The sequence below is a fragment of the Cricetulus griseus genome, chromosome 6 (genome assembly GCF_003668045.3).
Source record: "Cricetulus griseus strain 17A/GY chromosome 6, alternate assembly CriGri-PICRH-1.0, whole genome shotgun sequence".
NCBI classification, from domain to species: Eukaryota; Metazoa; Chordata; class Mammalia; order Rodentia; family Cricetidae; genus Cricetulus; species Cricetulus griseus.
The window spans coordinates 64470274-64497888 of record NC_048599.1 but is presented as its reverse complement, the minus strand read 5'-3'; the positions used below and the strand labels follow the sequence as shown (position 1 = coordinate 64497888).

The 27615-nt window shown below is 42.3% G+C and overlaps 1 protein-coding gene across 1 annotated transcript; it reads right to left on the bottom strand.

The window, feature by feature from the left end:
- Window positions 1-24976: 24976 nt before the first annotated feature.
- On the bottom strand, window positions 24977-26974 carry Gjd2 (gap junction protein delta 2). The gene is made up of 2 exons (XM_027420992.2): window positions 26904-26974; window positions 24977-25871 (listed from the first exon to the last, which is right to left on the bottom strand). Exons 1-2 carry the CDS (start codon window positions 26972-26974, stop codon window positions 24977-24979), a joined length of 966 nt encoding a protein of 321 aa, XP_027276793.1.
- Between the last annotated feature and the right edge of the window lie 641 nt (window positions 26975-27615).

Below are 27615 nucleotides of genomic sequence, written 5' to 3'. Positions count from 1 at the left end.
AATTCAATCTCTGGAACCCATATTGTAAAAAAGTCAGGAGTGGTGGGTAGGAAGTGTGTGCTTGTTATCTCAGTGGTGGGTAGATGGAGACAAGTGGATCCCTGGGTCTGGCTATCCAGCCTAGCCTACCTGGTGAGTTTTATACCCTACCTAAAAAAAAAAAAAAAAAAAAAAAAAAAAAAAGCAAATAACACCTGAGGAATGGCACACATGAACACATACATACATAAACAAAACACACAGGGGTGGAGGTGTAGAATAGGTAAAGAGATTACAAATCACTCAGGCTTTATTCTATTCAAGCTTCCAATGGGCTTGATGGTGCTGTGTTTTGGATTAGAAGACTCCTCCAAAGATTCCTCTGCTGAGACTATGTTCTTTTGGGAGGTAGGAGAGATCCTGAGCAAGCGGAGCCTTGTGGAAAGAAATTAAGCTACTAGGGGAGAGACCTTGAAAATATTATTAGCACACCTCCTCTTTTCTATCCTTTGCTTCCTGGCCACCATGAAGTGAATGGATTTCCTCTGGCTCCGGTTCCATTGCAATGTACTGTGCCGCCACAGGCACAAACTGGCCAATCTACCACAGACTCTGAAACACATCACAATAAATATTCTGTTTTCCTTGGGTATCCCGTTACAGTGAGGAACTTGTCAAACAACACATGTCACTCATCCATCCCAGGAGGGCACTCTACTTTTCTCAGCTCACTGATTCAAATATCAGTGTCATAACAGAAACACCTCCAAGACACACCTAGAATAATAACAATGCTCGATCAAGTGCCTGTGCACCTGGGGAGAGGTGGTCTGTAAAAATAACACATAAAGTTAGCCATCCAGCATAAGTTTTATGGAGAACAGGTATGGAGATGCCAAGGAACACTGAGTATCTCTGAGTATCTGTACCTAGGCTGAAATTTAAACACAACCATAGCACTATCAGTATATACCTTCTAACAGCAATGCTGTCTGAGTGTTTACACGCCCATTCTCTTTGAGAAGGTCATGAAACCATGTGCTCCCTATAACAGTTTGCAGCCTTGGCTGTTGTTCATATCTCTCTCCATCCCTGCGTCCTCCAAAGTCAACTTATGTTTTTTACCTTCTTCATGAAGCATAAAACAATTACTCTAGTACACTGATAGGTTTCTCCAGGCTCTAAGGCTCATACTATTGCTTGTTGTATTTTCTTGGCACTTTATCATGAACTGTTTGATCCTTCTTGCTTTGAGTTCTGAACTCAGTAACTGAAACCAGGGGTATTGGAGCTGCATATACTTAGATGTGTAGTCCTGGGTCATATGCTATGACTTTCAACCTGCACGTTGGTAAAATGAGAGCCATAACACACAAGTTAAACTCAGGAGCAGGGGTAGATTGACGGCTCTCAAGTAATACAGGTGGGGGTAATGGGGTGACTTTAGACAAAGTTTTAAAAAACGGAGTATCTTATTTTGCAAAGAAGCATTAAAAGGTTAAATAAATAGTGACAGGAAAAACTAGTTTTATACAACTCATAGTCCTGCTTCAGAACAGCGTAACATCTAAGAACAAAGTCCGGTAAGAAAATACTGACTTCAAAATGACTTCCTACTCACATTCCTCTGGACCTGGAAGGAAAAGAGAGCCAAGTGTTTACAGTATCCTCTTTCCCATGTGTTTTGTTACACTTCATAATGCTCAGAATCTTTTTTCTCGTGTCCTCCCAATAACTCCCCTCGTGGCCCCACTTTCTGGCAATCTGGTTTCCCACCCTCTTTTTTCTTCTTTGTTGTCTAGTTTTCTGTCTCCTGCTTCTTGCAAGCTTACATAAGAAATCAACCATGTCTGACAAATTCTGATCCCTTTCCACACCTTCAGAGATGAGAAAGGTGGAAACAAGATAAATAACAGACGTCTATTATTTTTGTTCTTCCTCATATCCATACCTGTCACATAATACATGCCTCCAAAAAAGCAGCTACTGTTTTGTTTTGTTTTGTTTTGTTCCCAGTGTCATGTTTTATGGAAACAAATAAGAATTACACACCCTTTATAAACACACAGGCAGCTCAGCTAGATCACAAGCTCTCTGGAGGAAATTCTCTTCTTTTTGAAAAATATTTAAAAATTTTTTTATTAGTTCAAATTAGAAATAAGCCTGCTTCACATGTCAATCCCTGTTCCCTTTTCCTCCCCTCCTTCCCCATAGCCTCCCACCCAACCCCCATCTGCTCCCCATGGGTTCCTCCATGGGAGTTCCCCAGAGTCTGTCATATCATCCTGGGCGGGGTCTAAGCCCTCCCCCATGTGTCCAGGCTGAGGGAGCATCCCTCCATGTGGGATGGGCTCCCAAAGTCCCTTCTTACACCAGGGATAAATACTGATCCACTACCTGGGGCCCCATAGAGTGCCGAGGCCTCCTCATTGACATCCACATTCAGGGGTCAGGATCAGTCCCATGCTGGCCTCCCAGACATCAGTCTGGGGTCCCTGGGCTCCCCCTTGTTCAGGTCAGCTGTTTCTGTGGGTTTCACCAGCCTGGTCCTGACCTCTTTGCTCTTCATTCCTCCCTCTCTGAAACTGGGTTCCAGAGTTCAGCTCAGTGTTTAGCTGTGGGTGTCTGCTTCTGCTTCTATCAGCCACTGGATGAGGACTCTAGGATGGCATATAAGGCAGTCATCAGTTTCATTATAGGGGAAGGGCATTTAGGGTAGCCTCTCCACCATTGCCTAGACTGTCAGTTGGTGTCATCCTTGTAGATCTCTGGAAATCTCCCCCTAGTGCTAGATCTCTCCTTGAACCTATAATGGCTCCCCCTGTTATGGTATCTCTCATTCTGCTCTCTTCTATTCTTCCACCGACTCAACCTTCCTGCTCCTCCATTTCCTCCTCTCCCCTCCTCTTTTCCTCTCATTCTGCTAGCTCCTTCTCCCTTACCCTCATGCTCATGCTCAATCTCTCTGGGCCTGAGCTTGGCATAGAATGGACCTGCCCAGGCAGGGAAATTCTCTTCTTATAGTCTTTTATACTTTGTACCCATTCTACCTGTTAGAAGTTTGTGCCTCGAAGGAACCACTTTGCCAGCTATGTTGACCAATGTACAGCAACTATTTACATGACTATTGAGAGCTTAAAATATAGTTAATGCAAAAAGAAACAGAGTTTTTAAAACTTCATTTGATTTATTTAATGTACAAAGTGCCACCTGAGTGGCTACCATGTTGGACAGAGCTGACAATAACTGCTATAGTACCACGTGTAACTTGTATTTGCTGAATGGAGGAACAAATGCTGATAAAATAGTTTTAAAGTATTGATAGTTGACGAGAAGATCATTTACTTACCTGGTGAGCAGGGCTACTTTCCTGTTGCTGTATATTCTGGAAGAATTTTCTTGCTTCAGAAAAGAATAGCAAATGCTAATTAATAATCACACAAACGAGGCTCTATATTTAGGTTTTGCTTTTTCTTTGCTCAGTATAAACTCATTTAGACTCTGAGGTCAGCCTCTTTTGTTTCTCAGAAGAGAAAAAAACCTGTAATGTACATGTTTTATTTAATGGTGGGTTCTTGTTATGACATTTCCCTTCGGGAATGGAAGAGGAAGAGATAAGTTATTGTCAGTGCAGCCACAAGCAAAACCAAACATCCTCTAAAGACTGAAGAGAAATGTCAAAAGAGATTAATCCTGCCTTGGAGATGTGTGGACATTTTATCCTCATATACTGAGGGAGATGTGTTTAAATACTTGAAGACCTTTATGAACTAGTTGAGAGCTTAGCAGTCTTGAATAACATGATTATCAGTAGCTATGTGGCGTTCATTGTCTCAATGCAAATATAGAAATATGCCATTGATGTTTCATCTGAATGAAGGTTGCTTTTAAGAATATTGAGCTTTTGTTTTTTTAATTAAGCTAGTCTTAGAAATCGCATTTTCTCTCATTTATGGATCCTACATTTTATATGGATACATAAGATCAAGTGTGCATATATATCAAGTATGATATATCATATATTTACATGCGACATATATGATATCATATATGTGTAAAAAAAATAAGCTATGGAAATCAAAAGGGACTAATGGGATGAAGAAGGAGAAGAGGAAGAGGAAGGGGTGACTAGATGGAAAATACTAGAATACGTTATACTTGTGCTTGAAATATTCTTATGAAACCTAATATCATCATGCACAATGAATATACACCAATATAAGAGAATATTGAATATATTTATACTGTTGCATTTATCTCTTTATTGCTTTATATTTTCAAAGCATCACATTTTAATAAATTCTACTGTTTTTGGGCCTTCTACTCTTTCAAGGATGAAACTTTTTTAAAAAGGAAACTATAAATTGGAGTCATAAAAAGATTCCCAAGAACACAGGGGAGAGGAACATAATATTCAACATAACATAGAAGCCCGGAGTCTCAAAAAGAGTCACTTGACGCTCTCCTACTAGTCAGAAAAGCTATATACAAATGGGCAAATATTGTGTGACATCATCTATTTCCATCTAGAGGAGGCAAATTCACAGAGGTGGAGGAGAAATAGAATTAATGCTTAGTAAGTGTGGAGCTTCTATTTGAGGTGATACAGTTTTAGAACTAGACAGTGGGGATGGTTGTGCAACACTGTGGTTGTAAATAATGCTCCTAAGTAAGATAAAATTGGTGAAAATGGTTTTGGGTTACATATATTTCATATATTTTACCATAATTAAGAGCAAAGATAACTTAGTAGATCTCACATTAAAAAAAAAAAAAACTGATATAGGGCCAGCAGCCAACTTGACCCCAAGTATTGATTGGCCCAGCAAATTCATGCTGAAAATCTGTAAGTCAAATGTAGATTTATAGGCCTAGAATTCCTGCTCTGGAAGGCTGAGGCATCAGATAACACATCTGAGGCCTGCATTTATTACAAAATTGACCTCAGTGTAGCTGAATTGATGAGCTGCTGGTTCAGTGAGAGACCCTGCCTCCAAAACTAAAGGGGGCATGTGATACACCTGACATCAACCTCTGGTCTCCATGTGCATGCATGCCCACATGAACATAGGCATAACACACACACACACTGACACACACACACTACAGGGGTAGGAAATATAGTTCAATGCTAGAGCACTTGCCTGTCACTAGAAATCCCTGACTTCACCTCTAGCATTGAAACAAGCAAACAAACAAATCTAGCCTGTGTGCTTTTGTTTTTATAAGCAACAACAAATGAGGAGGGAAAGTTGCCCACAAAATCTGCACTGGCCTTTCATCTGAAGGGGAGAAAAGGAACTTAGTAGGTCCCAGGAAAGGTTGCTGGTGGGTACATTACCTTTAGGTGATAAGCTAGAATGCAATTCAGCACACATAAAGATTTGTGGGGCATCAGACCAAAAAGCCTGATGAGCTGAAACCAGTGAATTAAGATAATGTGGCACTTCTTGAGTGACATGGGACTGTGGTATGGTATTAACATTGGATATGATGAGAAGGGCTATTTTCCCATCCCTTTGGGTTGTAGCAAGACCCAAACTGTCTCAAGCTGAGAATTTAGACATTTTCTAAAGACTCCAAAAAAGATCTCTCAGATGTGAGTTTGAATTTAAACTGTTCTCTTTTGTCTTGACTCATTGCAAACAGGGGGGCACTATTGTCTTAATATTACCTTTAGAAGTTTCACAACTGCCTGCCATGGCCCAGAGTCTAGAAATGAACACGGCACTTCAGGAAGAGTGTGCCTAACCACGCCTAGCATTGTCCACATGTGACAGTCAGGGTTAGGTAGGAAAGGCAAACCAATACAGTATAAAGAGATAGGGGAGTTGATATAGGACAAGAGTCTACAGAAACGTGGGAGAAGCCTGGCAAGGTCTGAAAGCAGATGTCAGATGATCCTAGAGAGTGTCACCAACTTTCTAGTTGAAGCACTGGCTGGAGGACATTTTGAACCTCGTGAGGAAATCCGAGGTGCCTGGTGACAGAGTGGGACAATCAGAAGGAGTTCATGAGACTCTGAGGAGCTATGGATCTGACAGTGGTGTGGGTTATAGCTAAGCACTGTGGAGTGTCTAAGCCATCACTGGTCATCAGGACCCTAGGACGGAAAGACACTTTAGGTGCAGGAGAGAAAGGCTAACACTCGCTGGAAGATGACTGTTATCTCTGTGTCCATCACAATAATGTTCACACAATGCTCCATGAGACACAGCTTCTGTTTTCCGAATCTCACATGTTTTTTTCTTTTGCCAGTTCTGACTATGAACTATGTGGTGACTAGTAAAGTTAACATCAATAGCATAATGTTGCCTTTCTACATCTTATAGCTCATTTCTAGACACTAAGACAAATAGCATTAAGTATGTTTCTTAAATATGAATATGACTAGAAAGCTTTTCTACACTTTATTCTTGTCCTGTTCAGGTTAGTAAGAGATTGAAAATTGATTTTTAAGAGCCAAGAATGTTTTATTTTTCCCTTCTGACACCGTTAATTTACTTCATGGTAATTGATGGTAGAAAAAGATAGCATGTTGTTACTCCCCATTACATCAGGCTGAGTCACAAGGCTGTCACTCCACATTTTCAGTTCAATTGTAAAACATTATCTATGAGCAAATTGAGCAGTTTCTAAATTGGCTGTCTTTACATAATGCCGAACATCCAGAGGTAGACTTTTGTTTGCAATGATAAAAGCTTGGAAACAACCGACAATATTCATCATCAGAGACGTGGGAAATAAATTATGGGACAAATATGCAATGGGATACTATGTAGCCTTTAGGGAAAAATAGGACTAACTACAGAGTTACATCATGTTATTTCTTTAAGCAAAAGGCAACACAAGAGCAATGTAGATGTTGTTCAATAGGCCATTGAACAAAAAGATGCATTTAATGTCTTTTACCTCTAACGAATGTTACTTGGGATAGCAATAATATTTGGGGGGAATATATCATGTCTGACTTTTGTGTGTTTTGTTTGGATGGTGTGATACTCAATTTTTACTGTCAACTTAATACAGTATAAAATAACCTGGGGTGAGAGTCTCAATAAAGAAGTGTCACGATAACGTTGGCATGTATGCCTGTGAGAAATTTTCTTAACGGGGTTAATTGAAGTGGGGACACCCATTTCAAGTAGGTATTTCATGGGTTGTGGCCCTGAGCTGTATAAAACAAGCTGAACAAGGCAGCATTATGCATTCATTTCTCTCTCTGCTCTTGCCTGTGGGTGTGATGTGACTAGATGTTCCAGCTTCCCTCTTAGACTTACCTGCAGGGATGTACTCTACCCAGAATTGTGAGCCAAAATAAATCCCTTTCCCTCTAAGTTGCTTTTCATCAGAGTATTTTTAAAATTCAGAATCAAAAGACAGGAGATAAATGACAAATTGGTATGTGTTGGCAGATAGTCTTTCTTATCTATAAAGAAAATAGTCTTCCATATATAAAGAACTCTGATGTATTTTAGCCTTTTCTCTTGGTATTAAAAATGGTGAAGAGAAATTTTTATCATGGTCACTACCATAATTAGAGAAATAAATTCACGTACTTGGTCAATAACAAAATCCACAAATATGAAAAAGACATTTAAAAAGGTCCTTCCCCTACCTTCATTGTATTCCTTGGAGTAGGCATCTTTTCTGTGGATATTTTTATGTTTTATCACATGAATGTAGAGGGAGAGAGAGAGAGAGATGTAAATGACCCTGTAAGTGGTTCTTCTCTGAGACACCATTGTTCTGAACTACTGAAGGAGGTCTTCTTTTCTGACATTCAGAATCAGTTCTTTAGGAAAGCAGGGGGCAATGCTATCACTATCAAGGTTAGTTAAGAGGCTTATTCTGCTCCTTCACTGTTCCTGGACCACCTGTTACAGGAAGCTTGGATTTGCTGTGTTTCTCATTTATAATTTATTTACTCTATGTAAATTACATGCCTCTATTCATTCTGCCCAGATGTTTGACAGATGCTTAACTTCTGGGTTCCATTACAAAAACCTCCATGCTCTTTTTAGTACTCCAGTATCCAACATGCAGGGGCAAACTGCAGTTATTGTGGACTCCAATACAAATCAGAGTTTCAGATAAAGACCACATTAGTGTGGGCTTTGGGTGGATAGTGTAAGGGCAAGATTCTGAGAAGGAATTTCTCTTAACACAAGCTTTGCATCTCCCTACCCTACTATTCCTGGCACTTTACTAGCTAATGCTCACATTCAAAACACTTATCAGTGTTCATCACTGGAAGATCTGTGGGGACAATCACATGACAGGGACTTTCTCTTCTATTAACTTTATTGACCATCTCCTGATTACCATGCAGAACTAAGCACTGAAAGGGTTATATTTTGGCATCTTTTAAATGGTTATGTTTTCACAATGAATCTTGCCCATGCAGTTTCTTCCTTCAGTAGCTTAGTTGTGTGTAAAGGGACATTCATTTACTCTTCTTGAAATCATAGAAGGTCTCCTACCAGTACTGAGCAATTCTTTCAGTTTCCTGAGGAAGAGCAGCACGCTGGAGCTGAGCTCTGCACTGGTACACACACATCTGTTTCTGAATCCACTCTGATATTTCATGGTAGATTTATGGTATAAGAAATTGACTCTGGGGCTGGAGAGATGGCTCAGAGGTTAAGAGCACTGACTGCTCTTCCAGAGGTCCCGAGTTCAATTCCCAGCAACCACATGGTGGCTCACAACCATCCCTTAGGAGATCTGGTGCTCTCTTCTGGTGTGCAGATATACATGGAAGCAGAATGTTGTATACATAATAAATAAATAAAATCTAAAAAAAAAAAAGGAAAGAAAAGAAATTGACTCCCCAGTCCAGGATCATGTGGTGGACTTTGGGGAGCCACCATAGAGGGCCCTAACCTCTCTGGGGAGTGGAGGATGGATGAGGTGGGGTGCAGGTGGGGAGTTGGGAGAGAGTTGGAGGGAGGGGAGGGAGAGGGAGAAGGGATTGACATGTAAAGCAAGCTTGTTCCTAATTTGGGCTAATAAAAAAAAAAAGAAAGAAATTGACTCAACCCATTCCACATAGAGGGATACTCTTTCAGCCTAGACACATGGGGAAGGGCTTAGGACCTGCTCCAAGTGATATAACAGACTTTGAATATTCCCTCATGGAAGGCCTTACCCTCCCTGGGGAGCAGTAAGGGGATGGGCTAGGCAGTTGGTGGGGGGCAGGGGAGGAGGGGAAGGAGAGGGAACTGGGATTGACATGTAAAACAAGCTTGTTTCTAATTTAAATAAAAAAAGAGAAAGAAATTGGCTCAGCCTATCTTTCTCTCATTACAATTGGCTTATTCAGAGGAACACTGATGAATGGACAAGATTGATGCTCTGGCCATCTACATCAGCATCTTATACCTCTGCTTTCTTCTAAGTAGAAAACTTCTGAAGATCAGGGGAAGGTCCATACACCTCTTATTATACTAACTTTGCCTCACTCAATTCTAGCTGCCCGTGTCATCTTGATCTTCTTTCTAACTTAGGACTCTTGTCAGTTGCTTGTCCCTCTATCTTGAATGTTTTTCCTAAGGGGGAAAAATGCAGGGCCCACTCATTTGCTTCCTGTTGGTACCTGTTCAATTGTCACTGTGTTCTTAGACACGTATTTAAACTTACAACCCTATCCTACATCCTTGCTTGATTTTTCCTCTAAAGTTCTTCATGTTGCATATTTTAACTGGTACAAGCTACTACTAGTTCCCATCCCCTTCATTATAAATGGGCTAACAATAGATAGTAGCCTACAGACATAAAGGAGAGTTAGTTCAAAGGAGTAGGATTCAGAACTTATCCATTAACTACTGTTGTGTCCTAAGCATTTTACATTTTAACTGCTATCACAATGCCTGCCTAGTACACATGACTTCACACACAAATCAGTGTGTAGAGATTACTCTACTGCCTTCTGGGCCATCTCCTTGTTGGCTCCTCCGTGGGAGCCTCTACATTAACTCATGATGACATAATGCCCTTTCTATGCTCAAGCTGAACAATGAAAAAAATCCCCCTCAAATGATTTGGATCCCATAATAGGAGATTCAAGCTCAGCCCAGTGATACCACTGAAATAAGAAAATATAAAAACCTGGGAGCTGCTGTTGTCAAGCCAAGTTTTCATTGTGCAGACAGAGAGCTGGTCTGCAGCCAAGAGAGGAGAGAAAGCACCTGCATAAAGACATGAGAAACTGAGTATAGACTTCATGCTCTTTGAGTCTCTATTACAGCTCATTTATGAGAGTTAACTAGGCTTCTAGCCTTGTATGTTCAAATGCCCAATCATCCTTACACTACATTGCCCTTTACATATTTTATAGATGTTATGTTACTGCTTGTTAAGAAACAATAAAGTTGCTTCAAGTAGTGCTGATAGAAACCTAACAATGTAGCTACTGCATCTTTTAATTTTCCAGATGTGGAAGTATTAGGAAGATTCTGTGCTCTGTAGAATTACTGTTAGGAAGTGTATAGCTGGGTTTGCTAGCTATTATTTGATTGAAGTAAATGCTACAGAGCTCATATGGACTTCCAATATGGGATTCAATCAAGTCCAGCCACTTTGATGCCTTGCCTTTTTTATAACTTTTGTTGATATTTTCATAAACACAATGTGGACTAGCTCAATCCATCTCCAACTGGTATCCATGTTCACTCTTCTTATTTCCTGGTGGTTGTTTAAGCAACAGACTTCCAGAAAGAGAAAAAAAAAAAAACACTGTAGGCTTTCCAGCATCGAAGTGGGGTCTACAGTATGGTGTGCAAAACATCTCCATGCAGGGCAGAAGATAACGAGCTCAGAAATGCTGGCTGTCATGATCTGTGTACTACACAGTGACATCAAGAAAGGAGTGTGTGTGTGTGTGAGAGAGAGAGAGAGAGAGAGAGAGAGAGGCACAGAGACACAGAGACACAGAGACACAGAGAGACAGAGAAGGAAAATGAAAAGTGCCAAATATTGGAAGGCTTTTCAGAGTTAATTGAAGTATAAAATGCAGCCCTGCCCTCTTACCTAAGCATATTGCATGTTTGTGACAACCAGGTAGGATTAATGCCCAAACACTGCCCTGAGATAGATCTTTAGAGGCCCCACTGTCAGGATTTGTTTGCTTTGACCTACTCTCATTTTCTCTGCCTCTGGTTAATGATTCACCTTGGTAACTTGGTGGTAAGTAACACCTTGGTAACTTGGAAACAAGCTGAAGTACTCACTCTCCCTGTTCTCTTTAAGCTGGGGGATGATCCTGAGCCTGGGGACAGTCCTATCACCCTTGATTACAGCTGCACTCAGGACATTGTTGGAGCTGAGAGATTTCTTCAATGAGGTGTCGGGTCCCCACCATGACACCCTGATGACAGCTGCTGTCCTCTCTCTCTCTCCCTCCCTCTCTCTCTCTCTCTCTTTCTCTCTCTCTCTCTCTCTCTCTCTCTCTCCTCCCTCCCCCCCCTCCCCCCCTCCCTCTCTCTCTCTCTCTCTCTCTCTCTCTCTCTCCCTCCCTCCCTCCCTCCCTCCCCTCCCTCTCTCTCTCTCTCTCTCTCTCTCTCTCTCTCTCTCTCTCTCTCTCTCTCCCTTGAAGGATATTTCTGTAAGTATCACTGAAAACAAGATAAGAAATGAAATGTTGGATTCATTGTCCCACTCTGAGGGACTAGCCCCAGAACTGCCAGGATGAACCCATCACTCCCAGGAGATTCCCACTTCTGGGGTTTCTCCTATCATCACTGTGCAGTGATGCATGCACCCTTATTCCTGGGATGGAGATAGCTACCAACCCTAATACCTACCTCAGAGGAAAGCATGAGGAGATTATGATTTGGGAGGTGTCTGGTTAACTACAAAATGCCACACAGAAGTAAAAGACTGTTATTTTCATTACTCTTCCCCCGTGCTGGAGACCTGCCTCCCACACCCTGTGTCTACTGAAAGCTCGGGTCCTCTTAAGGAGAGAAGGAAGCCTTCACTCAGCATCTATTTCTGAATGACAGCAGCTCCTGAAAGGAATCAGCCAATATTTATGATTCACATGCAAAAATGTGTCAAACATACTTAGCCAACTTCTCATGAATTCCTTGTGCCTAGCAACCAAAACAGAAAATAGGAACATATGGGATTGTGGTTATCTGATACCAATTTGTTCTGAATGAACATCAAAGTTACCTGCTTTTTCCAAATATGAATCTAGTACAATCATCATTGCCTGTGAGTGGGGAAAAATAATGATCCTCCCACTTGTATTTTAATAGTTATTTCTATCCTGATTCTTTCCATCTTTATTCTTGGCAAAGACAGAGAACCACAGATTCCAGTACACAAGCTCCTGACTGGCTAATGTCCTGCCTTTACTAATGCACAACCTCCAACATCAAGATTCTTTCCTCTCTATTGGACACATTGTCTCAAACATCACAGGAGTGGCAGTTTTTGCTGGAAGGAAGCATGTGGCAATTAGTTCCACCTCAGAAGGTGAGCCCTATAGGCGAGTGTGAACAGAAGAAAGCTAGAGCACAAATCCCTTTTTCTTAGGCTGTTATCTGGAGATGTCTCTGTTTGAGGGGAACAGTTTCTAGCTTGCCATTAGGAAGAGCTTTCAAGCAGGGAGAGCCATTGGATGACAGAGGCATCTTTCACAGAGGGAAGGCTATGCTCTTTAGCCATGGATGTGGACAATCACCCTGAAAGGAAGGGGCACAAACCTGGAGGTCTACAAGAGGTTGGTCTAGCATGAAGTGCCTGCCAATCCAAGGAGCCCATGAATCTACAAACGAGCTGAGCTGTTTCATGCTCCCAAACAGGTTTCTCTCAATGGAATTGCTTGAATGAATTGCAAAGGCCTGCTTAAGGCAGCTTATTTCATTGGCTCTTTTAATTAAACATTCTATATTTCTCTCTGACTGAGCTTTTCTGATGTTTGTTTAAAGAGGTAAAAACTTCAGTTTTGAGATGAAAGAATTCACAAAGAGTTGTCCTTCCCTCTTCTAAGAGAAAAAAGTAGGTGGAAGTCCCATAGGGTCATTGAGTGGAAAGAAGGAAGACAGAAAGGGAAGGAGGAAGAGACATACTTAGGAACGGAAGGGGGAAGCTTCTGAGACACGTTGCCACATATGACAATTATTTGAGACGAAGTCTGACACAGGCTGAGATGTTTTGGAAAAATTTCAAGTATCTGTAGATCACATCTTTCAAAGGTTCTCCCTAACACACCAATCATCTCATAGCTTTGCCTAGCCAATCTAGGCCTAGCTTGTACATCACAGACATTCATTGCCCAACTGGCATATGTCCTTCAGCTTCAGCTATAAAATCCTAAATTAGTCAATGGTGGAGATAGTGAGTGTTAAATGGTATGGCAGTCTCCTAAAGCTCATGCCTTGATTATTTGTCTCTGTCCTTCTATCTCCTAGACTCCCCAAAGTCATTTTAGAACCCCGGGGGCTTTTCCATTAGCATGCCTCTGTCTTTGGGTCCTTGGTCAAGGCAAGATCCTCAGTCTCACTATTGTTTATGGATAGCACATTTTTAGTAACTGAGGCAAGACTGGGACCGTTCAGGATTGGTTTGGCCATAGACCATTTTAGCAACCGAAGATTTAGAGCTAAAGCAGGCTTTGATTTGGAGTCTTTCTTTGCACCTGGCTGTCTGACACTGAAGAACAAGTGATTTCAGAGCTCATTTTGGCACATGTGAGACAGCTATTTTCTATCCTATTTATCCTATAAGCTTTACAGAAATGGAGGAGGTTTATTTAGATCATGTAACAGAGTCACGTTTGAGGAAATAAGAGATTTCCTCCATAGGTTTTCCCCTGGATACCTCTCCTTCAGCAAGAAGTCTGGTGTACTGGCTGCTGGGCCTCCTGCTTTTCTCAAAGTTGGATTCCACTGTGTGCTCCCAACACATGGCATCCTCCATCGAGCCAGCAGTAGGAGTCATGTGACTGGACGGCAATGAACTATGAGGTGCAGGAAAAAAATGGTCTTCCTTTCCTAAATCCCTTCTTGCATGTTCTTAGTATCCTCTTACACAAAGGGCTCTGATAAGCTCAGTATGTCAATGAACAAATAAAACCACCTAGTTTCTCACTAACAGATAATCATTATTGTGGTAGAGAAGTAACGTTTAGCAAACACCATGTCTCAGACACCATGATGAACTCTTTAAAAACAATCAAATTTGAAACTTCCAACAATCCAGTGAAATCAATGATTTTACTATTCTCACTTTACAGATGTACAAACCAGGTCTTAGCCAGGTTCAACAACTTTCTGGATCACACTAGATAGGGAAAGAGCCAAGATACTAATTCGGTGCCTGGCCCATAGATGGGCTCAGCAAATACAGATGGAACACATTGAAATTTAAACATAGATGGCCATGGGATGGTACAATATTATGGACCTTGGGTATTTTTATAGTATGTATCTAAAACTATATTTGCAACCACTGTCTGGCTGCCTGTTATTTACCTTCACAAAATGGGCAGGTAGTGAAGAGTTCACACTCCATTCCTCCTTCTTCTTTTTAAATTAAATAAAATTATTTAAAGCAGCATGCAAGGTATCATGTCATTTTTAACCAAAGCATTAAGAAAGGTGGCACCCTGGCCCAATCCCCACTTTGCTAATGCATTATCTTTCCTCCCTGATTCCTTAAAAAAGAATTCCTTACATCATTGCATTTTCTCACCTAGGAAATTCTTTTTAAAGCACCAGCCACCCTCCTCTCAACACCCTGGGACCCCAGGAGCACCAGAGAGAGGTGTTGTAAAGAAAGCAAATAGATCAAAGTGAGGACTAAATGCCTGCTGAGTTCATTAGCACCCAGGCTCAGAGGAAGCAAACTGCTATTTTTATTAAATGTACCTTCAACTTAAATTTCAGAGATACTTGGCAAAAAGAACCCAAACCCACACACAAGGGCTCCTTTGGAAGTGTTTGTTCCTACTAATAAAGACTGGCAGTCTGAAGTGCTCTTGTAGTCCGGTTGTTATGCTCAGACATGCAATGTGGGGTCCTTGAAAGGTGCCTGTGTGAGGATTTGCATTTGTTGACTTGTGAAGCTTCCATCTCAGCCACTTGCTTTTCGATTTCAGCTCAGACCCAGCAGGAAGCATTTCAAATCACTGTGACTCAGGTTTTGTGCCATGTCTGTGACCTGGGGTTGGAACTTCACCTCTTCCTTAGGACTAGCCAGCTAAGCTCCAGTCACTCACTGTGATTCCAACGAGATGTTTTAAATCAAATATAGAAATGAACCTCTAGGCTGCAGAAATGACTTGTGGTTAAAGTGCTTGCAGCATAAGTGATGACTAGAGTTTGAATCCCCAGAGTCCACTTAAAAGCCAGGACAGTAACGTGAGTATGTGTAGCCCTAGTACTTCCATGGGGAGGAGTTAGGTACAGAAAGGAGACTCCATGGAGGCTCAGAGGCCAGGCATCTTGGTGTGTTTAGTGATGAACCATTAAGAGCCTCTCTCTCACACAGGATGGAAGGTAAGGACCAACATAAAGGAGTGCTTTGAGTTCCATGTGTGTCATGGCATATGTGCACTCATCCTCATACATACAGATCAACATGCTAGTATCACACCTGCACAAGTGAACTCCCAGATTACTTTTGCCTTCATCCTTTCTCTCAAAATAAAACATGAAAAGAATCTGTATATCTTCCTATTATATAAACTTGCTTTGCTGGAATTACAAAAAATATCTGATCCTTGAACCTTTTCATTAACTGCTCACAGTCATCTTTTTGAAATGCTGAAAAAGTGTAGTGACAGAATTAATTCACTATCAGTGTAAAATGTATAACTTATAACAACCCAAATATCCACAAGTAGGGAGTTGCTCAAGTAAACTGTCAGACCAGCATGTCCACCAATCATTCAAAAGCCTGTTACAGAGATGTTGGCTGATATGGAAAAATGTTAACCTGTCTCTAAGTGGGAAAGGTGCTACAAAACCATATACACAGTGTGGCCTTAGCCTCATAGAAGGCTTATCTGTGGTCAAACTTAGCAGTGGCCTACACAGGTACACAACAATAGAGAGGCACAATGCAGCAATGGTTCTCTGTGAGTGTAAGAAGTTTTTTATTGTGCTTTTCTCTGTCCTGAATATATATTACTTTTATAATGATGTGACACCATTTGAAGAGAAAAGTAGTATTTTTAATTTCCTTTCTCATGACTGAACTCCTAGAAACCAGCTATGAGGACCATAAGGAGGTCTGACTGCTTCTCCAGGATACCTACTTCATCTTCTACTTGGTTTCAGTTCATCACAAGGAACACATGATGGAGTTCATGGTAGGAGAAGAGTGTGGCAGTGGCCTCTCATATGTTGGTTGATCAGGAAGCAGACAGTATGGAGGCAGAAGCAGTGTTAGGCTATAACCTTCAAGGGCCACCCTTCAATAACCAACCTCCAACAGTCTGGCCCAACAACCTACAAAACAGTTCAATGTGCCAGAGACTGGATGTTCAAACAAGGATAAAAACATAACAGTATTCTCAGTGTAAACTTAGCACTGAACAACTGAAAATACTCTGCTCAATAAGTATACACTAAAATGTATGAACCCATTGATCATCTTTCATGTAAAGCACAGCAATGGAAATAACCAAAAGCACAAAGAAATAAAATTTTAAGTATTGTTCTGAAACACCGACCAATATACCTGCATCACAGGACAAGCAGTGACCCCCAGAGGAGGCTACAGAGAATCTTTAGTGAGAATAGATGAGAACCACAAGTATAGTTCATGGCTTAGAGAACCTGGGATCCATCAAGGACCATTACATTACCCAGATATTCTAAAAGAAAAAAAGAAAAAACATGGTTTCTTATGTGTGCCAGGAATAGAGATGTCTAGAGTGGTACGAGATATAGATTTACACAAAGATAGTATACATACAACATGGGCCCATGACGATAGGAAATTTCCCTTAAGTTCATTATCTGACCTAGACTAAGGCCAGGAGAATAGTATAGCAGAGCTGACAAGTTATGTGCTTTCCTAAAACAAGATTCACATAACCTGTGCCTAGAGATAGATCTGCGTTTTGAGTCTGGAAACTCCGCCAACATCGAATGACCATTGCCCAGTCCAGGGAAATCTTCCCTGAAGTTCGATATCCCAGTTTTCTTAATTCTACCCTGCTTCAACTCCCATCTAGCCCAGAATTCTTTCTATAAACTTGCTTTATTGAACCAAGTTGCATCTATGAACTGCAAGGGTGAGTGGAACGACCTTCTTTGTCTGCCTCAAGGTTGTGTGATCCTTATACCTTTAGTTATTTATATAATCAACTGGTATTTGTGAGAACCTACCTTATGCCAAGCACCACGAAGAGGAGGATGACGGCTTTTGAAAGCCAAATGATTTTATGCTGTATCACAACCCATAAAAAAAAGTTTTGGAGGTGGAGAGATTGCTCTGAAGTTCTAAGAACTCATTGTTCTTTCAGGAGACCTGGGTTCAGTTTCCAGCATCCACAGTGGGTGGCTCACAACCACCAGTGCCTCCCATTCCACGAATCTAGCCTCCTCGGGCACCTGCACACATGTTGTGCACATAAACTCAAGCAGATACATACACATTGTTTTTAATATTGAGGAGAAATAAATACCCTTTAGAGGGGAGGAGAGGGGAGCAATGTTGACATTAAGATGTGATAAGAAGAACGTGAGAGAACAATATGCCAGGCTTCCTGTGACCTCATCTGACAGCTGTCCTGCAGGCAATATAAGAAATGTTAAAACTTGGCTTCAGCATCAGATGGATGAGCTTGGATTCAACTGTGGTCCTACATCGTCTATGTGACCTCAGGGGTGAGTAGGACATCTAGATGACTAAAGTTCTTCATCTGAAAATGGGTCTAATAATTATCAGCACTTCTCATCCTGGCCTGTGGCTGAGGATTGAGTGAGGTCACTCCTATGATTGTGGAACATAGTAAATATGCATCTGTTTGTCATTACCGAGATTCTCTTTCAACCATTCAGATTTCTTATAAAAAGCCACCAGGAATTTCTTTCACTATCGCTGCAAAAAATGAAAAACAAGGAGGGAAGAAAATACAAAATTGTGCAAGAAGGAAGATGTTCTTTGCAGAAAGCAATAATTTGCAAAACTGTTGGCCCCCACCTGGAGGTAGGTACAACAGATAGATCTCCCTAGATCAAATGTCTCGGAGGTATCAAAACTCACCAATTCTATATTTAGGTACCCATATGTTCCTATTGGCCGCAGTTGCCCACAAATACAAACATTTCAGGTCACAAAGCAGCAATTTTCAGAAAGATTTTCCTTTTAGAAGAGGTAGATTCTACAAAGCTTAATCGGTCTAAGTGGTTCTGAAATATTGTATCAATTTACATCAGAAAGGTCATCATGAAGAATAAACACAGGATTCTGTTCCATGTCTGGGATTTAGCTGACTAACTCCCACTAATGTTAATGGGGCCATGCTGCCAAATCCCCAACCATCACCCTGGATATTTGCTCCAATCCCTTACTGTTGAGATTGAAATGTGTTTTCCAAATCAAAGCTGATCCTGAGATGGGTGCAATGAGCCTCTGCATAGTGAGACAGGACAGTGTGACTGATGCCTGGGGACCTAGCACTTCTCAAAACAGCAGTGAGAGGCTTTGTTGAAAGATGTCTTCTCACATTGTCTACTCAAATTGCCATGGCTTCCTTTACCCTTTGCATAACTCAGTCCACTCGATTTCCAGACTCACTTCTCACTTCCTTTTATGAACCCCAGGGAAAATAATCCTCCTCCTGCTCTCCACATCTTCTCCAGACAGAAGTCATATTCGTGTGGGTACCTAACTCCTTTTTGGAGTAGACCTTCCTAATAACCTCTTTATGGTGAAATATTTCTATTCCAGTCTGGCTGAGATCATGGCTTTCCCCAAATGCTGCAAGTTCCTAGCTCTGCAGCATAAGTTTATGTCTCTCCAGCCTCCCTCCTGGCTCCAGGACACCAGTTCCAGATCCTCTGCTATCACCCAAACATTCTGCACAGCTCCTTTTACTGACCATGAGAATGGAAACAGAGTTAAGCTGCTCAGACCCCCTTCTACCTTATCTCTGATACTGATCCTAGCTAACACCCAGGCTGGCCATCCTCAAAAAACCAATACCAGGTCACAGCTTCTAGGGATTTACCCAGCTTCAGTCTATGCACCTAGATAGTTAACAGTGGTCCCCAGTCACTTTCCTATGCCAGGTCAGGCTGGCTATCCACAGGGAAGGGGCCAGGTGCCCAACAGCTGCACACTAAACTGTGTTGGGATAACACAGGTACTTTCCCTAGAGATGGCAGACAGCACTTGCCACTCATGGAATGCAGGCTGACCGAGCTAGGAGCCTTGAGACTTTCACATCATCTTGACAAAACAAAAACAAAATAAATAAATAAAAATAAAAAAAACAAGAAATAAAAGTTTTAGTGAAGTTTTCTTATGCCTTGTTGATTGAAGCTTTTCTGTCCTCCTCCATTCCCATCTCCCAGCTCTACACACACACACACACACACACACACACACACACACACACACACACACCAAGCACTCACATACACACAGACACATACACACGAAGCAGATACAGAATCTTCCTCCTTAGTACCCAGGCTTTGAAACTTGACAATCACAGATCACATTCTGCTATTTGAGGCTGTCTGCCTCCCCTCAGGCTGACTGCAGGCCCTGTGAATGGAAGAGAATAATGTGCCCTTCTCTGTATTTCTCACAATGCCATCCAGGAGATTACAGACCATTGTTGCTCAATATATTACTGAACTGAATTGAGTAACTGTCTGTTGCTTAATATTTTAGGACATCTGGTCCTTTTAAGCGAAGTTGGAGTCGAGGGTTTCAGTAGCATGCTTACAAATGATGGCCCTTTATGTATTATGTTAAACATGTTGCAGATAAGGTTTCTTGTGGATAGCATCAGCAAGAATGACAGGTCTACTTCCTGCACTCTGCTCTTCAGTTGCCAGAGACTTGGGGCAGTAGCCTGGATGAGCAGTGTGTCTGGCCCACAGCAGGTCAGCTGTCATCTCGAGTGTCACAGCAATGCTTTACTGGTGCTGTCCTTAAAGGCCCAAAACTGAAAGAAGCACTGGGCCATCTTAGTGATAACTACTCATTTAGACTTGGCTCAACCAGGTCTGTTGAACTACCACACCCTCCGCTAGAGTAGATCAACCTGCTAGTGTAAGCTTAGGGTGAGCCCAAGGCTGGTGTGCCAGGCTTGACTGACTCTCAGAGCACTGTTGGGCTAGGATCGATCATTTTCTCTTTGCTGCTGTTATTTCTACCCAACCTTCTGAGGACTGAAAGTGTCTAGGACAGTCTATGGTAAGTTCTACCTTGCTTCTCACCAAACCTAGAAGATGATTCTGTGTCTTCATGTAGTTAAAGCTCTCTCATTTATATAAATGCTCAGTAGAACTTTATGCCACTACAAACATCCTCACTTTGACTCAATCTCCCTTGGCTTCCTAATACCACTCCTCTTCTCCTGTCCACTCCAGGCTGTAACTCTGTCAAGACCCTTGTTCTCCATGGAAATCTCAACTTCGGGTAATGGCCACTCTGAAGACCTTGAGAATTCTTGTCAGTCATCTATCTGGAGCTTCTTGTCATGAACCCCACATACATTTAGCATGAGAAGGTCTGTCATGAGAGCCTCACCGTTCCCTCTTCCTCCTCTGTGTAACTGGTTTTTATGCTAAGGTTTCAGGCTCACCAGTCCTCATTCCTAAGAGTAGAAAAATAAACAACAATGGTAATTTTTAGCTGGTAGCACCAATCAGCTTAGAAAGGTAATATGGAGTGAGGCAATGGACTTAATTTTTCCCATTATTATTGACTAAATATTTGATCTTTCCATCTGTGAAATTGGTTTTTCATAAGGTCTAAGCTTAGTGGTATTATCCTTGTATCTTCAGACTTCCTGGCTCTGTTGAAGGAACTCACTGGCTACTTAGCGTCTTAAGTGTAGCACAGCATCTACACAATTTGGTTGCGCCAGGACAGTCTAATACACACCCACTGTTCTGATGTTCCATTCAACCATCTACTTTGCCCTTATTCCCCAAAGTGGCTCCCTTTATGCATATATTTATATAGTTCCCATAGCTATAAGCACCTGAAGTTGTAAAAAAAAATCCTTAGTGTGTCCTTCCAAATGACTATGTAGAAGCTTTGACACCAATATATTAAAATGTTGCTATGTTTGGAGATAAGGCCTCTAATTCCAATGAATTTAAAAGATGACTATAGTTAGGCCTGGTGACCTATACTCTCCCTACATGTGAGGCAAAAGCAGGAGGATTTGGGGTAATTTGAGACCATCAAGGCTATAGAACGAGACACTATCTTGTCCACACATCTCTGAGAAAAGACAAGTTAAAAAATGAAGCCCAAATGCAATCTGACAGTATCCTCATAAAAGAGAACATTAAACAAAGAGAACTTGAGAGATACGAGAGATACGCACATACATGGTGAGACTGCAGTCATCACAAAGAGGACAACAACACCTTGGTTTGGGATTTTAACCTCTAGAACCATAAGAAAATAATTTCTGCTGTCTGTGTTACTCTGTTATCTCAGGCCCAGAATACTAAAATAGTCAAACTAAGGTTGTTAATACAATATAAAGTAAAATAAACCCAAATAGTGTGTTCTAAGTGATGCTACTCCATTCTGTCCTCCAAGATGTTATTACTTCCCAAGAAACCCACTGCTATGAGTGGTGCTTTTGGACCTGCCCTTTTTGTGTCCAGAGGTCACAGAGAAAATAGAATAGGACTGTTGTCACTCATATTTTGACCTTTTAGATATCTGAGGACCTACAAATGACAAATTCTGTCCTTTCAGTTATTTTTTCCCTGAGGCTAAATAACTTAGTCCCTCCAAGTACTTTTCAAACTTTAAATCCAGTTCATGGGCTGTTGCCCACCACTCCACCAGTGTATACACACACACACACACACACACACACACGCACACGCACACGCACACGCACTCGCACTCGCACGCACGCACAGGTATGCGCTCACACATATTTTTGTGCATGGACCAAAAGGACTTAAAGCTAACCAAAAAGCTAGAGAATTTAAAATAATATGTCAGTGTCATTCTTTCACAAAATAAAGATTAAGGGCACATCTCTCACACAGCTATGTGAACCATCAGACCATCCATGTATATGTGTTTATTTGATAAAAAGCAAGGCATTGTGCAGGTTGTCTATATACGAAGAGAATGCTTTCCCTCTGTGAGTTATCATGAGTTACTAACACATGAATTAATAACACTTGCCTTACAGGTGTTTAGAAACATCAAACAACTGCAATAGATGAGCCTCACTGATGAAGAATGCATTTCTACCAGGAGCCACTCCTCTTTTAATCCTACATCAAGGCATAAATACAACAGACCTTGTTTTCCACACAGATTCCCATTTCTTTCACACCCAAGCATATGCTAAGAGTGCTCAAGCGACACTCTTCCTTCAGCTCTGGGAGGTGTCTTGAAACATTTTTAGCTTACCAAACACAAGCAGAGGAGAATCTGTTTCTTTACTCAAGGATAATCATCTTCAACCGCTTATTTATCCTGCAGATGGAAACCTATAGATTGAAATAGACACATTTTCATTCTAAAATTGGCATTACACACATAGTTAAAAGGTGTAACCATTGTGTAGGAAAAACAATCACCCTGGAAATTCTACACTGTTTCCTGCTGTTCAAACCAAGTACTCATCTTAAGATTAGAACATGTATAAAGTCAAATAACAGAGGGAGAACTTTAGTCTACAGAAACAGAACCTCATATAGGAAAAATGAGAAACTATAAAATGATACAGCTAGAAATGTCTTATGACATATAAGCAAAAGATCCATCCCCATTTAAAGATGCAGGCAAAATGGCAGATTAAAAGGTCTAGAATTGTGCTGGGTGATACTACGGCAGATAACCATCATAGCTCTTTAAACCCATCAAAATCAAACCAGATTAGAGGTTCTGTTCTTCAATTACACTAGCCACATTTTAAGATCTCAGTAGTCATGTGTAGCTAATTGTTCCAAGGTTAGATGTCATCACTATAGAAGTTCTACTAGACAGTGTTAGTCTAGAGGACTCCTTTTGACATCCTTTAAGACACCAGGTTCTAAAGATAACATAAGTTGAACAGTGTGTCTGCCAACTGTGACAATCCATGGTGAAAATCAGAGAGAAAAAACCCACTCCTAATAGAGTGACTGTGGTATTATTGACATTTGTATTCAAGAAATATACTTACACAGGCAGAGAAATGCCAGGCTAAGGTCAGAAAGGAGTTAGGAAATAACACTTAAATGCATCATCATTCACATTTAAACATCTGTAAAAGTTGTCAGCTTCCCTTTGTCTGCTCACAGAGGATGGGACTTTGTTATTCATCCCTCAGATATGCTTCATCTATTGTTTACTTCCTGGACCAAATGTCCCTCCATTGTAACATTTATTTAAACAAATAGAACTCCAGTCAAAATAAAAAATGCAGGCTCTTCCCAGTTTACAAAAAAAGGCAAGAACTTTATTTTAAACAAACCCTCAGGTGTATAACATACCACATCCATATCTAAATCAACAAACCATAATAACAGTAATAATAATTCAAAGGAAACAGAGGGCTTCCATAAAAACATATTATCTGAATACTACTCTTGCCTAAGCTTCAGCTAAGTACACAGTGGGTGTGAAAGGTGGAATATGGCACTTATAAATAAATAAGAGCAACAGAGGAAAATTGTCTTAGTCCACACAACAGGTTTTTGAACCTTTGGTATATGTCTCAAATAAATATCCATAAACACATATTAGCCAATAATGTTTACTTCCAGGTTTGTTAAACCAGTGATTGTATGCATGTGTGTGTGTTTCAAAAATAAGTGATGATATAATAAGTTGGGATTGACATGGGCTGATTAAGGTCTCTGGTGTGAGCACACAGGTAAATTCAAACCATGGCAAAATGATGTGCAGCTGTGTAGCACAACAAAAGCAGGTAAGAAAATGAGGAAGATCTACCAGTTAGAAATTCTGTGGCTTGAGTAGATACCCTCCATTTCAACAAAAACCATATTGTTAATACTATCCACAGTCCATAAGCTAGAAGGCAGAAAGATCCCAAAGCTCATAAACACATGCTCAACAGTGAAATGACCATCTCACAGAAGTGTTGGTGATATCCCCTCCCTCCCATCCCCCACCCCTAATAAACAGCACCAGTGCAATTTGAGTTAAAAAATTGGAAATATTGAGACATTCCTAAGGTTTTCATAATGACTAAGAGCCAGTCATATGGGGCTCTACTGCAAACCTCTGCCCTGGCCAGTCTCCAAAAAGCACCCCATGTAATTCCCTCTAGCTTGCAGATAAACTGTGTTAGGGCTAATGTAAGGCCAGATCAAGGAAACAGAAAAGCTGGCATGCTATCCTGGGTTTGAGGGAAAGGGGCATGCTGATGGGGGAGAAAGATCCTCAGGGATGTTTTTTCTGCAGCCCAGGATAAAGGGATGTGCTGAGATGGGTCACAAATTTTATATCAATGAGTATTTGACTCATGCCATTCACCAGAATACAGAGCTCAGCAGAGCTAAGTCTTGCTTGGCAGCTGTGCCAGTCCACTATTGTCAGAAGCAGGAAGGACCATTAAAGAGAAAGGCCCAAGGAAGTCCAGCTCAGTCACCTTGTCACTCTACCCAATTTGTCTCTGTAGAACGGATGGTGTAACATGATGACAGTTCTACCTTTTCTCTTTGTCGATGAAGACCCTTTAACATCTGTATCCTAGACCTTGACAGCGAGCATCACAAAAATGAGGGCAGATCTGTCTACCCTTGAGTCATCATCTGCCTTGAGGTTACTTGCCACCCAACAGGCCTTCCCCAAACCTGCTGTTTCACACATAGGCAGAGTCACTAGACTGAGTCCTGCCAAAATTTGGAACACTGACTCGAGGCAGGTCTTTGTTACGTATCTCATAGACCGACTTTCTCTTGGCCTGGGCTCCTCGGACAGCCAGTTTGATCTTCCGCCATCCCAGATGGTTAAGTTCAGCCAGGTTGAGCACCACACAAATGCCACTCACAGCAAACATAAACACCAGAAAGACTGTCTTCTCAGTAGGTCTAGACACATAACATTCCACCTCCTTGATGCAGGGGTATCGGTTACACTCATACAACCCTGGAACACTGAAGCCATAGAGAAAGTATTGGCCCACCAGAAACCCAATCTCCAGAGCATTTCGGAACACCACTTGAATGATGTAGAAGCGGGAGATACCTTCCTGTCTTCGGAGCTTGGACCTTGCTGCTGTGCGAAGCCCTGATGGGTGTGGAGTCAGCTCTTTAACCTCTAGGCAATCTGGTTCTGTCTCCTTGCTGGTGTTCTCTGTGTTCTGCAGCACCCCATTGACAATGGCATTTTGTAATTTCTTATCTTCTCGTTTGCTCCCGCCACTGCCCCCAACCCCAGTTCCTCCAGGTCCCCCTATAGACTCAGTGGGGTCTCTGTCCAGGGCAAGGAAGACAGTAGAGTACCGGCGTTCTCGCTGCTTGGCTGATTGGTGCACAGAATAGGTGATGAAACAGAGACTGGGGGTGCACACCATTATGATCTGGAAGACCCAGTAACGTATATGGGAGATGGGAAAGGCGCGGTCATAGCAGGCCTGGTTACAGCCGGGCTGCAGGGTGTTGCACACAAACATGGTCTGCTCATCATCGTACACCGTCTCCCCCACAATGGCCACAATGAGTATCCGGAAGATCACCACCACAGTCAACAGGATCCTGAGCAGAGGAAAAGGAGGGGGGAAGAGAGGTTCTCATAGGCTAAGTCACTGATGGGAAGTCCCTGATCTTTCCTGTTCCAATGTTTACCAGTCCTTGAACAGGGGAGCTGTCCACCCTTGAGTGGTACTGAACTGAGAGCCTAGAAAACAACTTTATGTTTTCCTTTTCTGCTTGGTGCTGGAAAGCTTGGAATACTTCATATTACAAGGATCTCACATCTGAACAATTTCATGCACTGTTTATGGTTCTTTTGCAATGTATATAGTTAATCTGTAGATGAAGAATGTCTACAGACTGCAAACATATCTTTACTCTGGCCAATGCATACAGAATCTTTTATAAAGGATCCTACCTGTGTAGTCCTATCCTAGTCTCAACATTTAGAACTGAATTGTCACTAGAAACAGTTATGAATACAAAATTCACATCTATATACATAAATAAATAACTGCAGGTAGTTATAAATATGAATAAATAAATATATATCCATCCACATGTGTATATATACATACATATAGATATCCACAAAAAGAAGCCAGCTATGTGTGTGGCTCTCTGGCATTAAGTTTTAACGGAGGACGGGGTCTAGCTTAATAAATTTCTGTTAAAGAATGATGCATCTGCTGTGATGAGCAAATCCATCTCCCCACTTGCCCTTCTCTGTCCAAATGCAATTCTGCCTTCCTTGTAGATTCTATTTAGGGAACCAGATGGAGATTGGCGCTGACTCTGGAGAGTAGGGGTACCAGGACTGAGTCCACGAGTCCTTTTCTGATAAGAGAAGCGTGAACCCCTTCCCCTTGTGGTGCTTTATAGAGAAAGTATGGGGGAGCTGGTCAGGAGTAACTGGAGGAGGGGGGCGTCACTGGGCTCCGGGTAATCCCTTAATGCAGGCAACACTGGCACTTGGACAGAGGATGGGGAGGAGGCAGAGGGCTGGTTGGGGGTTTGGGGGATCGTTAGAGACGGGAGAAGATATTCCCAAGGGCCGCCCGACGGGCCCGCTGACGTCTGGCTTGGTGCCCTTACCTCCCGATCATAGTGGAGTGCTGCTGCACCGCGGCTTCCAGCAGCCTCTCCAAGATGGTCCATTCCCCCATCGCTGTGCATCCGGAGGCAGCAGACAAAGACTGGGCAGTACCGGGCACGTTCCTGGTCCTGGCCCCTCCCCGGGCCGCACCTCCTGACCGAGAGCGAATTGCCCCCAATTAAAGAAGCAAACAAAAATGTTTTTTTTTTTTAAAAAAAAAAATCCACGAGCCCCTCCCCCTTTTATTGCACTTAAAAAAGGGGAGTAGGGGGAAAGCAATCTATGCGCGACCCGACCAATGGGGCTGTTGGCGCGGTGCGGAGGAGCTATCCAGCACCTCGCTGCCGTCCGGGGATCAGGTTGACTCCCGCAGTCTCCCGGCGAGGGGCGGGGCTGAGTGGCAGCGTGCAGGTGGCCGAGCTCCTGCCCGCCGGAGACCGGTCTCTGCGCCGCCTTCCCCGCGATCTTGCGGTCTGAGGGAGGGTCCGCGCACCGGCCCCAGTGCCTGTCACTGGAGCGGGCACCTGGCGCTCCCGCGCTGCTGCGGCGCGCAGAGCTGGCTGCGGGGCTGGGGAATCCGCGGCCACCGCCTCTAATCCGCCCTTAAGTAGTCTCCGCCTGCGTCACGCCAGGTCGGCGGAGGGGAGCAGAGCGCGGCGTGCCGCTGTCGCCCAGCGTCGGAGCCCGAGGGGCCGCGGCCGCGCTGCGGGG

Coding starts and splice junctions, on each gene's coding strand:
- Gjd2 (XM_027420992.2), bottom strand. CDS start 26,974: ATGGGGGAATGGACCATCTTGGAGAGGCTGCTGGAAGCCGCGGTGCAG. Junction 25,872..26,903: donor CACTCCACTATGATCGGGAG/GTAAGGGCACCA, acceptor TCCTCTGCTCAG/GATCCTGTTGACTGTGGTGG.